At 36.7% G+C, this 14,700-nt stretch overlaps 1 protein-coding gene across 1 annotated transcript; it reads right to left on the bottom strand.

Moving 5' to 3' along the window:
* Positions 1-7,462: 7,462 nt before the first annotated feature.
* Positions 7,463-12,133, bottom strand: LOC130410526 (uncharacterized). The gene is made up of 12 exons (XM_056735233.1): positions 12,067-12,133; positions 11,735-11,890; positions 11,283-11,582; positions 11,069-11,149; positions 10,911-10,979; positions 10,440-10,496; positions 10,029-10,076; positions 9,916-9,960; positions 9,700-9,814; positions 9,579-9,619; positions 9,239-9,279; positions 7,463-7,676 (listed from the first exon to the last, which is right to left on the bottom strand). The coding sequence occupies exons 1-12, from the start codon at positions 12,131-12,133 to the stop codon at positions 7,575-7,577; spliced, it is 1,122 nt and encodes a 373-aa protein (XP_056591211.1). The 3' UTR covers positions 7,463-7,574.
* Positions 12,134-14,700: the final 2,567 nt, after the last annotated feature.

Here is a 14,700-nt window from a genome sequence, read left to right as displayed (position 1 = left end):
GATGTCAGGTTGATGTGCTGTAGACCACCACTGTGAGAACATCAGCTCCTGTATGCCATAGGAAGCATTAAAGAGATATTACACCCATAAAAAAGGACGTTTCTGTCATCTGTTCACCCTATAATGTTATTCATAACCTGATCCAACTGCATTACACTGCTCTATGAACATAACATGCCTGCAATGTCTTGTTACATACATGTTATGGATTCAGTTTAGTGTAAGAGGATGTGGATATTAAAGAAGTGTTTACCTGAGTGTTTAGAGCAGTTATTCATCATTGGGCCGGAGTGATGTATGCCTACATAATCAATCACATCATGAGATGAGGCTGAACACAACTACAACATACTTCATACTAGTGCAAATGGACATCATGTACCTTCCTCATTGTTTGTCCTTAGTTTGTAACTAATGACTGGAGACAACAGTATTAATGATGCAAATATCTTTGGAGTATATATCGCTCTTTCCTCACATACACTCTTATTGAACCGTCTGGGATACACCAGTCACTTCTGACCTCTGATGGTTGATGATGTAACTACACTCACAGTAAAAAACCTCTTTGAAGGACACAACAGTAGCTTCAATCTGTTGAAATATTTGGTCTGAACTCTGTTTAGCATTGAACACTTGCAGATCCTAAACCTTATTTTGCCATTCATTTTGCACCATACAATGAATGTTTAAGTTTTAATCACCTTAACATGTTCATTTCTCTATTCTACGCAGAGAAACATGGATTTTTGGATTTTAGATCTAATCGTGTGAATTTTACTTACAGTGGTGTATACAGATAAGTCCTATAATGACAGACATGCATATCCCTAAAGCAGCAGAAAGCAGTGGTACTATTAACCCCACACCTGTAGACACACAAAAGTCTTTAGTCTTGTACACAAAAATAGTAAATGTCTACATTTGTGTGACTGTACACGAAATATGGAGTGGGAAAGACAAAAGATATTCAATGAACTTTTCGATTAGGGCATGTGCTTTGTGCATGTTGTGTTGAATGTGCTGCATGTTTAGTTGTGTTGTGCATTTGTGCTTTGTTGGGTTGCACATGTGTGTTGTGTTGCATTTCAAAACCTTTGTAATCTGCAGATCTGTGAGGGGTTTTAGTAACATCTGCAACAGAAAACACCCCAAATTAATAGACAGCAGTGTTTCAATCATGATTGTATAACTGGAGTTCAAGTATTCTTTACTTTAATATATAGTTCAGATTACTTACAATGTGAATGTGAAAAAGATGTGAAAATGATCACAATCAAAATGAACTCTTTAAAATGACTTTCCTCCCAGACTAAACTGATAAGAAGTTGGTATAGAAACTGCTTTATCAGCTAAAGATAACAGGATTATTGTAAACCAGATGTAACCATGACCATGCATTAATACTTTTAGGCGTGGGAAAAACATTCTCATCAAGCTTTTACATTAATATTTACATAACAATAATAAGGGACCAATAAGAATAATACACATGCCACATAAGATGGAACGATAAAAGCAAATAACTTTTTTGCCAAATGATGGGTTGTTGGAGTCAAAAATGCCTCTGAAAATGATGAGAATCCCTTTAAAATCGAATTGTGGATCCAAAAATATCTCTTTTTTTATTTCACATGTTCAAGTGCATTGTTCATTTTAAATATTTTTTTGGTTATTATTCTGGGTTTTATATACTGTCAAAAAACACAAATTTACAAGAAAACCAGTGGAAAATCCCATTTTACAGGGAAAAGCCCTCTATTTTATAGTTTATTTCTTGCACCTCAAGAAAATGTGTATATTTTTAAACAAGATTTATTTTTTTACAGTTTATTTTTGAAAAACATTACAGAACAACACAACACATTTACAAGAAAAATAGAGAAAACAATTGAACACATATCCTTATATCCTATAATTTTTCAGGAAAAAAATATTTTACGGGATAAATCTGTTTTTCCAGTTTACAGGAAATTTGCGTTCTTTACGGAATTTTCTATAACAGTGTTTCGTTCAGTTTAATATTATGGTAAATGAGGTTAACTTGCTTTCAGGTTCTGAGTTCTGAGCTACAATTACATACACCTCATATACATAAATGTATAAATACTCACCTCTGATGTTGAACGTGTCACTACGTGGGGACATTTCTGCAGGTTTATTGTTCAGCACATAATCACAACTCAGCTCTCGGGTGTTATTTGTTTGCTCATCTGCAAATACTTCATCTTGACTAAAATAGAATTGACAAAAATTAGATTAGATTAGATTAGATTCAACTTTATTGTCATTACACATATACAGGTACAGTGTAACGAAATGTAGTTTAGGTCTAACCAGAAGTGCAATTAGCAAGTGCAGATATACAGTGTGAATAAATACAGAATACAATATTAGGAAAATAATTTACGTTGGGCATGTACTATGAAAATATGACAATCGGTATGTACTATGAACAATATATACAGAAGGCTATATACTGTGAACATTAATGTACAGGAGGTTATGAACAGATAACAATATAGACTATACAATAGTGCAAGTGACTTGAGTGTGCATTAGTTACAGACATTAGCTATTAAAGTTACAGTGCAGTAGATGAGTTAATGTGGTTATTAAAGGTACGGTGCAGTACATGAGTAGATGCAGATATACAGTTACAGTGCAGTAGATGAGTTAATGCAGTTATTAAAGTTACAGTGCAGTAGATGAGTTAATGTGGTTATTAAAGGTACGGTGCAATACATGAGTAGATGCAGATATACAGTCACAGTGCAGTAGATGAGTTAATGCAGTTATTGAAGTTATAGTGCAATAGATGAGTAGATGCAGTTAGTTATGCGATAGATGCAATAATGCAATAGATGAGTTACAGTGCAGTAGGTGAGTTAGTGCAGTTATTAAAGTTACAGTGCAGTAGATGAGTTAATGCAGTTATTAAGGTTACAGTGAAGTAGATGAGTAGATGAGTTAATGCAGTTATGAAAGTTACAGTGCAGTAGATGAGTTAATGCAGTTATGAGAGTAGTCCATTAGTGCAAATGAGCATTCAGTGTAATGTTCCTGGTGTGCAAGTGAGCAGTATAGAGTGCAAATGATGTGTGTAAACAGTCCGGTAGAGCAGATACATGAAGTACTGGTGTGTACAGTTCCGTCATGCATGGCAGCCCTGTAGTGCAATGTAAACATTGTAATAGCAGCATTAAGTTAAAGTTATGAGAGGTAGTGAAATCAGTGGGGAGCAGAGTTCAATAATGAAACAGCTCTGGGAAAAAAGCTGTTTCCTAGTCTGGTGGTTCTTGCCCAGAGGCACCTGAAGCGCCTACCGGAAGGCAGGAGAGTAAACAGTCTATGAGCGGGGTGAGAGGAGTCCTTGAGAATGCTGCGAGCTCGACGCAGACAGCGTTTCTTTTGGATGTCCTCAATGGAAGAGAGTGTAGTCCCTGTGATGCGCTGGGCTGTTTTCACCACCCGCTGCAGTGCCTTGCGCTCAGCAACAGAACAGTTCCCGTACCAGACTGTGACACAGTTGGTCAGGATGCTCTCTATCGTGCAGCGATAGAAGTTCACCAGGATAGTTGAAGACAGTTGGTTCTTCTTCAGTGTCCTCAGAAAGAAGAGACGCTGGTGAGCCTTCTTGACCAGGCATGAGGTGTTGGTGGTCCAGGACAGGTCCTCCGAAATGTGGGTCCCCAGGAACTTAAAACTGGAAACACGTTCAACAGCCGTCCCGTTAATGTGGATGGGGTCGTGTGTGCCTCCTTTCGCCTTCCTGAAGTCCACGATGATCTCCTTTGTCTTTGAAGTGTTAAGGAGCAGGTTGTTGTTTGAGCACCATGTGGCCAGGTGCCGTACCTCCTCCCTGTAAGCAGTCTCATCGTTGTTGCTGATGAGACCAATCACTGTTGTATCGTCTGCAAACTTGATGAGGGAGTTAGATCCATTCACAGGCCTGCAGTCGAGTGTGAAAAGGGAGTAGAGAAAGGGGCTCAGTACGCAGCCCTGTGGTACACCAGTGTTGAGGGTGGTTGTGGTGGAGCAGATGTTGCCTAGCCTAACAAGCTGAGGCCTGTTCGTCAGGAAATCCATAATCCAGTTGCAGGTTGTATTGTTAATGCCTAGGTTTCCAAGTTTGATGATTAGCTTGGAAGGGATTACGGTATTGAATGCAGAGCTGAAGTCTACAAACAGCATGCGTGCATAAGTGTCCTTATTGTCCAGGTGTGTGAGCACGGAGTGCAGCGCCATGGACACTGCATCATCTGTGCTCCTATTGCTACGGTAGGCAAATTGGTATGGGTCCAGTGTGGATGGTAAAGAGTCTTTTAGGTTTGACAGGACCAGCCGCTCAAAGCACTTCATAACAATGGGTGTGAGTGCTACAGGGCGGTAGTCGTTCAGGCATGTCGGGCTGGAATGTTTTGGAATGGGCACAATGGAGGTGGATTTGAAACATGCTGGAACCACTGCTTGGGCGAGGGACAGGTTGAAGATGTCCGTGAAGACCCCAGCGAGCTGCTCCGCACATGCCCGGAGTACGCGACCAGGGATGCCGTCAGGGCCAGCAGCCTTGCGCGCATTTATCCGGCTTAGTGCAGTGAAAACATCTGTGGAATTTACTGTGATGATTGGGTGGTCGGTGGAAGGTGTGAGCCTGGTGGCGGGTTCCTTATTGTCTCTCTCAAAGCGTGCATAAAAGTCATTAAGCTCGTTCAGAAAGGCAGCATCTGTGGTTATGGGGATGGAGTGGTTGGGTTTATAGTCACTAATGGCCTGGATGCCCTGCCACATGCGTCGAGGGTCAGAATTGGTCAAATGCTCCTCTAGCTTCAACTTGTAGCAGTGCTTGGCCTTTTTGATGCCCCTCTTCAGATTTGCCCTGGAAGTACTATAGGCCTGTGCATCACCTGATCTGAAGGCGGTGTTGCGTGCTTTCAACAGGAGGCGCACTTCCTTGTTCATCCATGGCTTCTGATTAGGGTATATGGTGATCTGCTTTTGAGTTGTGACACTATCAATGGTGGTATTGATGTAGTCCAATACAGAGGAGGTGTAGCTGTCAATGTCCGTGTGAGAGCCACTGGTGGCCTGAGAAGCAAACATACTCCAGTCTGTGTGTAGAAACCTTTCCTGGAGTGTGAAGTCTGCCCCCGCAGGCCACACCTTGATGGTCTTCATTGATGGCTTCACACGATTAATGAGAGGTGAATACTTGGGGGTGAGGAACAAAGAAAGGTGATCAGATTGACCCAGGTGGGGGAGGGGGGTTGCGGTGTAAGCTTCAGCCATGTTTGTATAGACATGGTCTAAAGTTTTGTTTCCTCTTGTGTGGCAGGAAACATGCTGATGAAATTTAGGGAGCACTGTCTTTAAGTTTGAGTGATTAAAATCTCCCGCAACAATAAATGCAGCCTCCGGGTGAGCAGTCTGTTGTTTACTGATGGCTGCATGAAGTTCTTTCATAGCAAGCTTGGCATCAGCATCCGGTGGAATATAAGCTGCCGTTATAATGGTTGAAGTGAATTCCCGTGGCAGATAAAACGGTCTACATTTAACCATGAAAAATTTAACCATTTTAAAAATGCTTTCTTGACTGTGATCTCTGAGAATGACGTCTGTGTGCGAGAAGTCCATCTTCAGTGTAGAGATTACAGCCGTAATCAGCTCGGACTGACTCTGGGATTTCACACGTTATACTGAGTAAGGTTGCACTTTCTTTAACGCTGATGACGGGTTTCTTAAAAGCATCTGTATTCAAAATAACACACAGACATATGCTTGTTGAAAAATATTTGATATTGTAGGTTCATAAAATAGAAAGACAGTAAAATATCTCACCCAGTATTGTCAGTGTGACAGGAGGAGAGTGAGCTGATGGTTGATGAACTCCGCTCACATCTGTTGTGTAGTAACAACCAATGTTGAGTGATACAGGGGATTTTAAACCCGTCCATAAAAGAACTTCAGCCCCAGTGAGACTAAGATCACATGATGACTGAGTCGTAACACTTGATTTTCATTTTGTCTGTTTGCATAGAAATAACACTGAATTACTGTAACATCTGCTGGTCTCTCACAGGTCAGATTTAAAGACCGGGACTCTGTTAGGACATCTGGAGATGCTTTTACATTAGGGACGTCTGCAAAATAGAAAAAATAAAAAAAGATAAGATAAGTAGCAAAATGAGTCTTCACTTATATTGATTGATTTCATGGTAATTTTCGGGTGGGAAACATTTCACTGTTTATGTTGTCCTGGGTAAACATGCATATTTATATAAATGTTATAGTCAATATTTTTTTCATTTTGTTTATATAAACAAAAATTTTATAACCATACATTTAGCATTTTATTTTTATATATTTTAAATATTTCTCCTTTATGTAAGTTTTGCTTACGAAAAGCTATGGGAAAGAGTTATGCAGATGATATACGAATGGTAACTAGAAAATTAACTGTTATATTATTATTATTATAATAATAAATACTTTTTACTCATAATCATAATTATATTACTTTACTGTTAATCAGACACTATAAGTTATCTTACTAAATGTTTTACATAAGAGGAATTAACGCATGTGTACAATAAAATCAAAATCTGATTGTTCTGTGAAGCTATAAAGTGTGGAAAATGTGATAATTACCTCAAAACCTTTGAGTTTTGTCAATTTATTTGGGTTTACTTTCCTATTAGTTTATAAAATAATGGTACAATAATTGAATATTTTGGTTTATTTGGTCTTTGATAATGTGACCGCATACATGAACATAACTATATTTACACCGAATCTACTTGAAATATCTTTGCCGCATAAAATTATAAACACACCAGATATGAATTATCAGTGAATAAATATTTCGCTCGTCCTACATAAAAACTTGACTCATCACACATTAGATATGAAGATATGAATGGATTTAAATCACTTACTATATGACCAAACCTCCATGAGAAGCTGCAGAGCAATGATGAGAAACATCATTACAGCAAGCGTAAGAAATGTATGTGTGATAGAACGAGACTCACCAAAGAACTAAATTAGACCTAGAAGATCAACAACAGGAAACCATTTCATGCATTGTGCTGTCAGTTTAATGTGCATGATGGGGTAGATCATGAGCTTGACACACTACAAATATATCTTCCATCTTTTAATAAAATGATATAAAAAAATCTTTAATATGTCTGATACCTTCATGTTTTTAACAGAGAAGTGCAAATACAAGTCTCTGTTCAATTAAACCACGTGACTTACCATGTTACCACACAGACAAACCTGAGGAACAGAGAAAGGTCAAAAAGTGAAGTAAGAAACATGGCAGAAACATGTGGTGCAGTACCAACCACACAAAAGCATAACTTAACCACTTATTGTGTTTGACACAGATATGTGTCTTTTGCTTTGTCCTGAGCACACTGGGCTACACACACACAAATGTTTTCACAAAGGGCCTTTCAGCGATATTTTATTATTAGACCAGCAGTATCAGACAATGTACAGTTAGTTTGAATATTTTTAAAATAAAAGAAAAACAATGACATCATTTGATAGAGCACTTGTAATAGTCATTAATGTTGCAGGGGTTGCTCTGGGATCTGTGCTAGACTGTATAATTGATGCTGCTCTGTGGAGACATCAGAGATTGTGCTGTACACGTGGTACAATTTCTCCTACAGACAAAAAAAAGAAGTATATATTAAATACACCGAAGCTGGGGAAATGTAAGAGAAGTACGACATTCAGGTCCAGGTTCAAAACATTGGAAGCAAATATACTGTTCAACTAAAACATTTCAAAGATTTCTGTTGTGAGAAATCACTTCAAATATTGGGATGAATATTATTTGTAAAGCTTACAATCAGAAATGCTTCCTATGAAATAAAATGAATGATTAAATCAAAATAAACTAAACTATCATTAAAAGACAGATGAAATTCGAACGTGAATGTGTGTTTTTGGAACACTTTTTTGAGAATCCTGTTGTGTTAAACCCATGGGATCACATGTGCAGCTTGTGGTGATCTGTATGTGATCACGTTTTTAGTCGCCACATGTTGAACATGCCCAGATCCGATTCTTCCTTTGGCAAACTACACAGTTGCTGTAGTGTCACTACAGTTGCGCAGGGCCCCTGCAACACTGGGCCCTCCTTGAGTACTGATTTAAAAACAATATAAAGCAAACCAGACGCGGATTCTGCCTTCGGAGTGTTCTGTTACAAAATTTACAGGAATCGTTTGGAAATGTCCTTTTTAACACTTAATGTATTTAATTACTGTGACATACTCGGACATAATACAGTCCGCACAGGTGATGACATGCACATAATGTGATGATGCGTCTTACATATGGCTTCAAAACGAAGCTGTCCGTATGTAGCAGAAAAAACGGCAACAACGTGTAGCAAAAAAAATAGAAGGCATTTGTTTCTGTACTATTTCAAAGTCTTATTTAGATTTGTCAACTTATAAAAACACATATTTACAAAAAAGTTGGTTTGACTGCAGGTGTTCAAAAGTTGTGAATTTAGGGACCGTCTCCAGTTACATACACAATAATATTCTAACGTCAATAGCATTTACAGGGAATGACCACAAAACCAGCTGTACAATGTTCATGTGAGTCTCGGCTATTATGCACACCACGGTATTTCATTTTCCTATGATAGTATGTCATTTTTGTGTCAACACATTTAGAGAAGAATTGATATGTTTTTTTTATGAATGCTTAGCTTTCTTGAGTAGTATATTTATCATGTTTTATTTTTGTAAATCATTTGATCAGTAAAAAGCAGATGGTTCCAGAGCCATGTGTTACTTTAGGTAAAGTCAAAATGTGAATTTATCTTTAATTCATACTTTGTTTATGCACTTACGTGTAATTGTTCTTACTGTCAGTTTAAGGTTTTGTCTTGTTTAGTGTGTTAATTGATATATTATTTTATTTCTTATAATTTACAGTTCTGCTCATTTCATTTGAACTATTATAAAAAAGGTTTGTAAAGGGCCCCCAGACGTGTAGGATGGGCACTGCTCATGCCATCCCATGGGATTCACGTGGGATTCACAAAAGTGCTTCTGCACATGTGTAAAACATGGAAATGCATGTGTCTTTTCTGTTAGGACATCGCAAATAAAGTAATAAAAAAATATAAAAACAGCTATTTCAAAATATGAATAAAACTAATAACAAAACTATATACTCTGTTTTATTTTTGAGTGTCACGGCTCACCTCATTTTCCTCAGAAAGTTCCTCAGATTCTTCAGTATCATCTGACGAATACAATAGTGAACATTGTCTCAAATCAACATTTTTATGCAAAATACCACAAAAGCATGCACATCACATCACACCTCTCATGAATGGCCTTTGTGCTCAAAACGTTATACATTTTGTGAAAGCCTATTCAATTTTATATTCAGTTTATATTTTTTGAACTTTGGTGAACTTTGGTGAAAAGTAACTTTAAGGAATATGCACATAACTATAAGAAAAATCTCAAAACTTGTTTGAAACTGTACATATAGAGCAAGACACAGCATAATGATTTCTATGGATGATAATGACGTACCTGGTGCTCTTTGTAAGAATGCCATGGAAGTTTCCATAGGACTAAACAGATCACAAGTACACGTTTAATTGTTTTAAACAAACTAAACCATTAAAGAAACTTTTGTATCACTAAATCTCACCTCATCTTATTTGGTTTGTTTTTGGCAATCTTGAAGCAGCACAGACAAACTCCCGTGAGTCCGGTTAATATAATCCCTCCACCGGTGGTTGCCAGCATCATGATAAAAAAACGTTCTTTGTGTTGGTGAGAAATAAGAATGATTAATGACAATTTGACAGTCAGTTTTCAAATAGGATAGATTCTGAATAAGAAAAGAATGAGATGTAATACTCACTTCTTTCAGAACCCTCAGTTTTAACAGGAGTTGAAGCATTGAAAACTAAAAAATTGAAAGAGTGTAGACATTGAAAGCTGTTTTAAAAAGGATCTTTACTTTAATAAACTCACCTGGTGTTGTGCTGATGGAGAATAAAGATGGAGTCTCTTCTAGAAGAGCTGTCAAAATGACATAATGTTGTATTGCATTATATTATACATACAAGTCAAGTTGGTTAGAGGTATATACATTTTCTAAACCACTCTTCTAAATATTTTTTGTTGTTGTATTTTTGGGTGAATCTATACATTGCATCTCATTTTCAGTAGTGAACCTTTGTGTTTCAGATTCACATGATCACACTTCAAATGATCGCATTGACTTCTACCATGTGACCATAGTTATGCTTCCATTTTATCATTGTTACAAAGAATTTACTCTGGGATCTGAATGTTTCATTTGGTCTTGTTCACATTGTGACTCAATGCATCGTTGACCTTTTGCAGGACTCTAAACATGAAAATAAAGTTTGTTGTTCTCACCGTCAGTACCGTCTGTTGTCTTCCCAAAACTAGGAATGGATGCTGTAGCCAGAGACGCTGAAATTTTTAAAACATCATCTTAACCACAATAAGTTTTTTTTTTGTTATAATTTTAGCGTTTTATGCTTCTGAAGTTTATTGTCGAGGCAACATGAACATTTGTCTTTTAGTTCAGTCTTTCCAACAATTTTATGTCGATTTTTTTTATTTGATTTAAAAAAACAGAAACGTTTTCGAATATTTTTGTAAACTATAATAACCTTGATTGGGACGCACCGATGTGACAGTAAACTGTGACCAAATCTTACAATGCAGAAAAAATATGCCAGCTGCACAATGGTATTGTTAGCTTTTTGAAAATGTTATAGCTGTGATTTATTGTGGTTAAAGATGAGTTAGGATCAATGACTAAATAAATCAATTATGAAGAACATTTCAAATACAGAATATAATCATAAAGAAATAACTTACAAATTGTTGATTCCTCTGTTGTGCTTGCTGACTGGTTGGTGACTTGGTAAATTTGGAAAGGAAGAAAAGCTATTGCAAAAAATAACTTATTAATAACAGCACTGAGGGCTATAACTATAATTTCAAATACAGTATATAATCATAAATAAATAACTTACAAATTGTTGATTCCTCTGTTTTTGTCTCAGTGTTTGGTAACCGATGTGTGGTGACTTGGGGTTTTTGCACCGGAAGAAAAGCTGTCATGTGAAATAAACACTTTAAACAAATAACAGCACCGGAGAAATCCTCTTTACTCACCAGTAAACTCAAATGTTTAACAGCAAATATAAGATAGTTTAAAATAAAAATAAAATTACAAATGTGAGTCACCTGTCAGGTTGTATTTGTCACTGTATGGTGAACTTTTGGATGGGTCTGTTTTTGGAGAATATTTGCAGCTCAATGATTTACTCTTAACTGAACGCAGTTTAATGAATAAATCTGATTCTGTAATCGTAAAACTACACTGTATTTCTCCAGACATTTTATGTGAGTCTGTCTTTAAAAGCGGTTGGTCATTGTCTCCCAAGAACAGACCACAACCAGTGTTTTCAGATCCTGGTATTTTACATTTAATTCTGAATTCACCAAGAGGAGAGTCATGGACAACTGTAATGTTTGGCCTCTCATCTGTAAGCAAATATAACCATCAAAAGAGTGTCAATGTCGACTGTAGAACCATTACAATAAGGAAGCAGTGCTTGTTATTTGATAAAAGTGACATGTGATCAATGAAAGGTTTTCTGCCCAAAGCGTATGATTTATTGTAATGAACATCTTACTGTAAGCTTTAACTGTGGTGAAGAGAGACGGAGTGGACGCTGTTTCTCGTGGTGTCTCCTCTGCATCTGTTGCTCCATCAGGTTTGAGCTGAACTGTGTTAGATTCTTTATACACTGATGCTGGAGATACTATGAGCGTGGATTGATCGGATAATCCTAAAAGATCAAAGTATACAAATAGAACTATAAAAACTGTGAAGAGCATCACTTTTGGGACACTGGAGTGTTTATGATCAAAGAAGATACGACAAATGTTTTAAAAATCATTTCAATTGATTTTCAATCAGTTCAATTCTGTATTGAACTGAATAACAATGAAAGAATATACTTACTTTGAGAATGAATCTGTAGCAACAGTGTAAAGACTGAGAGGACAAACAGCAACATGTCTGTGCTCATGATCGACTGACAAAATTAAGCATCAGACCACAGACCCTGTCAATATTATATGAGGAAACAGGAAACAATGAAATAAATGTTATAGCATAATGCAAGAGGATGTTTAAAACTACACTAACTGAAAGAAGTTTTCTGCAAAGATTTTCTATCAGGATATCAAAAAAGTTCTCGGATGGCACTGAATTTTACCATAGTAACCATTGTAACGGTATATCAGTGTCACAGTTTACTATGTATGGTCCTGTTTTGTGAAGGCTAATTCACACTAATCCTACAACTATAGCAAAAATCTAAATCAAATAATCTCAAAATCTGCATAGATCAGCGTCAAGGTTATGAAATATTACGTTTCTAAGGTTTTTAACAATAGACAGGAAAAAGTGTTTTTCATCTCTGTGTTACAACTTTAATACAATATCTATACATGTCTACTAATGAAGTTGTTCAGAAATTAACTTCATCTTAAAATGTGCGAGTGAGTAGCATGTATACTCATTTTTCAATGAGTATACATGCTTGGTAACCATCCTTCCGGCTTTAATGTCGTGCTTGTGCACAAATGGTGATTCACTCTGAGAGTGTTGTCAGTTAAAACACTTTAAAAAATTTCAGCAGAGATAAAAATATACTTCCTTTAGTTTAGCTCAGCTCGTAACCATTTGAGTGCACTCGTGTCTAAGACACTCGTGTCTTCTATTTTGCTAGTTTCAGTTTGACGCAGTTATCGTTTCCACGTCCTGTGCCATGTTGTTTTATGAGAAAAGGCATTTACGCCCATTTGTTCGCCCATGTGCGTGCTGGTCTGAAACGAGGTGTGTTCAAGCGCATTGTTGGCATGTTTGTTATTTTGAGGGAACTGAAATAGACTACACCAGTGACCAACTGAAACCTGGTCTCAAGTCAAAGGGCACTATTTCATGATCTAAGAGCATGGTCTAAATCCACTTTTGCTAGTTTAAAGATGGGGAAAGGTATGGCGCATATATAAAAATAAATGGATTAAAATTGATTGTTTCCTATGTTTGTTAGATCTAGCAGTAAAACAGATTAACACCTCTTATCCTCTTAATATACATGTAGTTATACTTCTTCATTGCGGAATTGTCCTCCATCACTCAAAAAACAATCAACTAAACAATACCCTTGAAAATCCTCTGTAGAATAAAATGCTCGCAGGACTCTTGTCATCACCAATGTAAGCAGGGGACCGCTTTTAAAGACTTTACCATAGTAAAAGCACAGTGTTAAGGTGCATGGTACCCAATACTGTTCTTGTGAACACACATAATTTAAATAAAGTACAAATAAATAATATAAAACAATTTAAGAAAGACATAAACATCATGGAATGAAAAGTATGGCGCATGCGGTTTAAGACATGCAGTAGGTCACGTTGCGATTGTGCACTTATAAGTGCATGACGTCACAGCGTTACAGTCTGCAGCGGGGACTACTTGTGAAATAGGGCCCCTAGTGTCAGTCATTAATGCAGATCCTCCAGTTAGCCAGCAGAGGGCACTCTCGTTCAGACTTTGTAACCACACACCACATTTCTTAACATTAGTCTATTGCAGATGTAAATAGTTGTTTGTTTTTACAAGGAGTAAAGCCGAATGGCCAAAAAGAAATTAATGGAAAAAAGAAGAAGCATTAATAAAAAAAGGCCTACACGGTATAATAGAAAGTTCAGTAGATTCTGTAGCCATCCTTAAGAATCTGCTGAAAACACATCTCTTCCGTCAGCAAAACTGCTACACATTAAAAATGAAACGTGATATTTACTTAAAAAAACTTAAAAATACAAATAGATTCTTCTTCATCTTAAAGACAACTGCACAATAAACAATTTAAAGTCTTTCATTTTATTGTAAAGCACATAAATAACACCTTTTCACAAAAATAACTCTCCTAATGCCGTCGCATGTAAAGGCATTGGACTGGAAACTCTAAATCAACTGCTCAGTTTGTGACATTAACAGAAATTAAAGAATTAATGTAGTCCCACCACAAATAATTAAGTTAAGATCCTTTTGTAAAAGTTTAAGTGGGTTGAACATGATGAAATTAACTTGAATTCAGTTGAGTATTTAGAATTCCAAAAAAAATTCACAACTCTGACTCCAGTTTGACTGTAAAAATTCAGATTCATGAATTGGGAAACAATGCAGTATTTTCCAGACCTGAACCAGTCTTTTAAAATTGTTGGTGAAAAACAAGTTTTTTTACATTAAATTCACTGTTATGAGAGTCATGTATGACTGTAATGTTTGGCCTCTCATCTGTTAGCAAACACAACAATAAAAGGTGAGAAATCAATCTAAATCTTATTGAAAACCATTTAAAAAAGAAAGCAGAGCTTAATGTTTAATAAAAGTGAAACGTGATCCATGAAAATCTGCTCGAACTGTATGATTTATTGTAATGAACATCTTACTGTAAGCTTTTACTGTGGTGAAGAGAGACGGAGTGGACTCGTGGTGTCTCCTCTCCATCTGTTGCTCCATCAGGTTTGAGCTGAACTGTGTTAGATTCTTTATACACTGATGCTGGAGATACTGTTAGGATGG

This window comes from Triplophysa dalaica, chromosome 21 (genome assembly GCF_015846415.1).
Source record: "Triplophysa dalaica isolate WHDGS20190420 chromosome 21, ASM1584641v1, whole genome shotgun sequence".
In the NCBI taxonomy this organism is placed as follows: Eukaryota; Metazoa; Chordata; class Actinopteri; order Cypriniformes; family Nemacheilidae; genus Triplophysa; species Triplophysa dalaica.
Note: the sequence above shows the minus strand (reverse complement) of the source record. Positions and strands in the feature narration are given on the sequence as shown.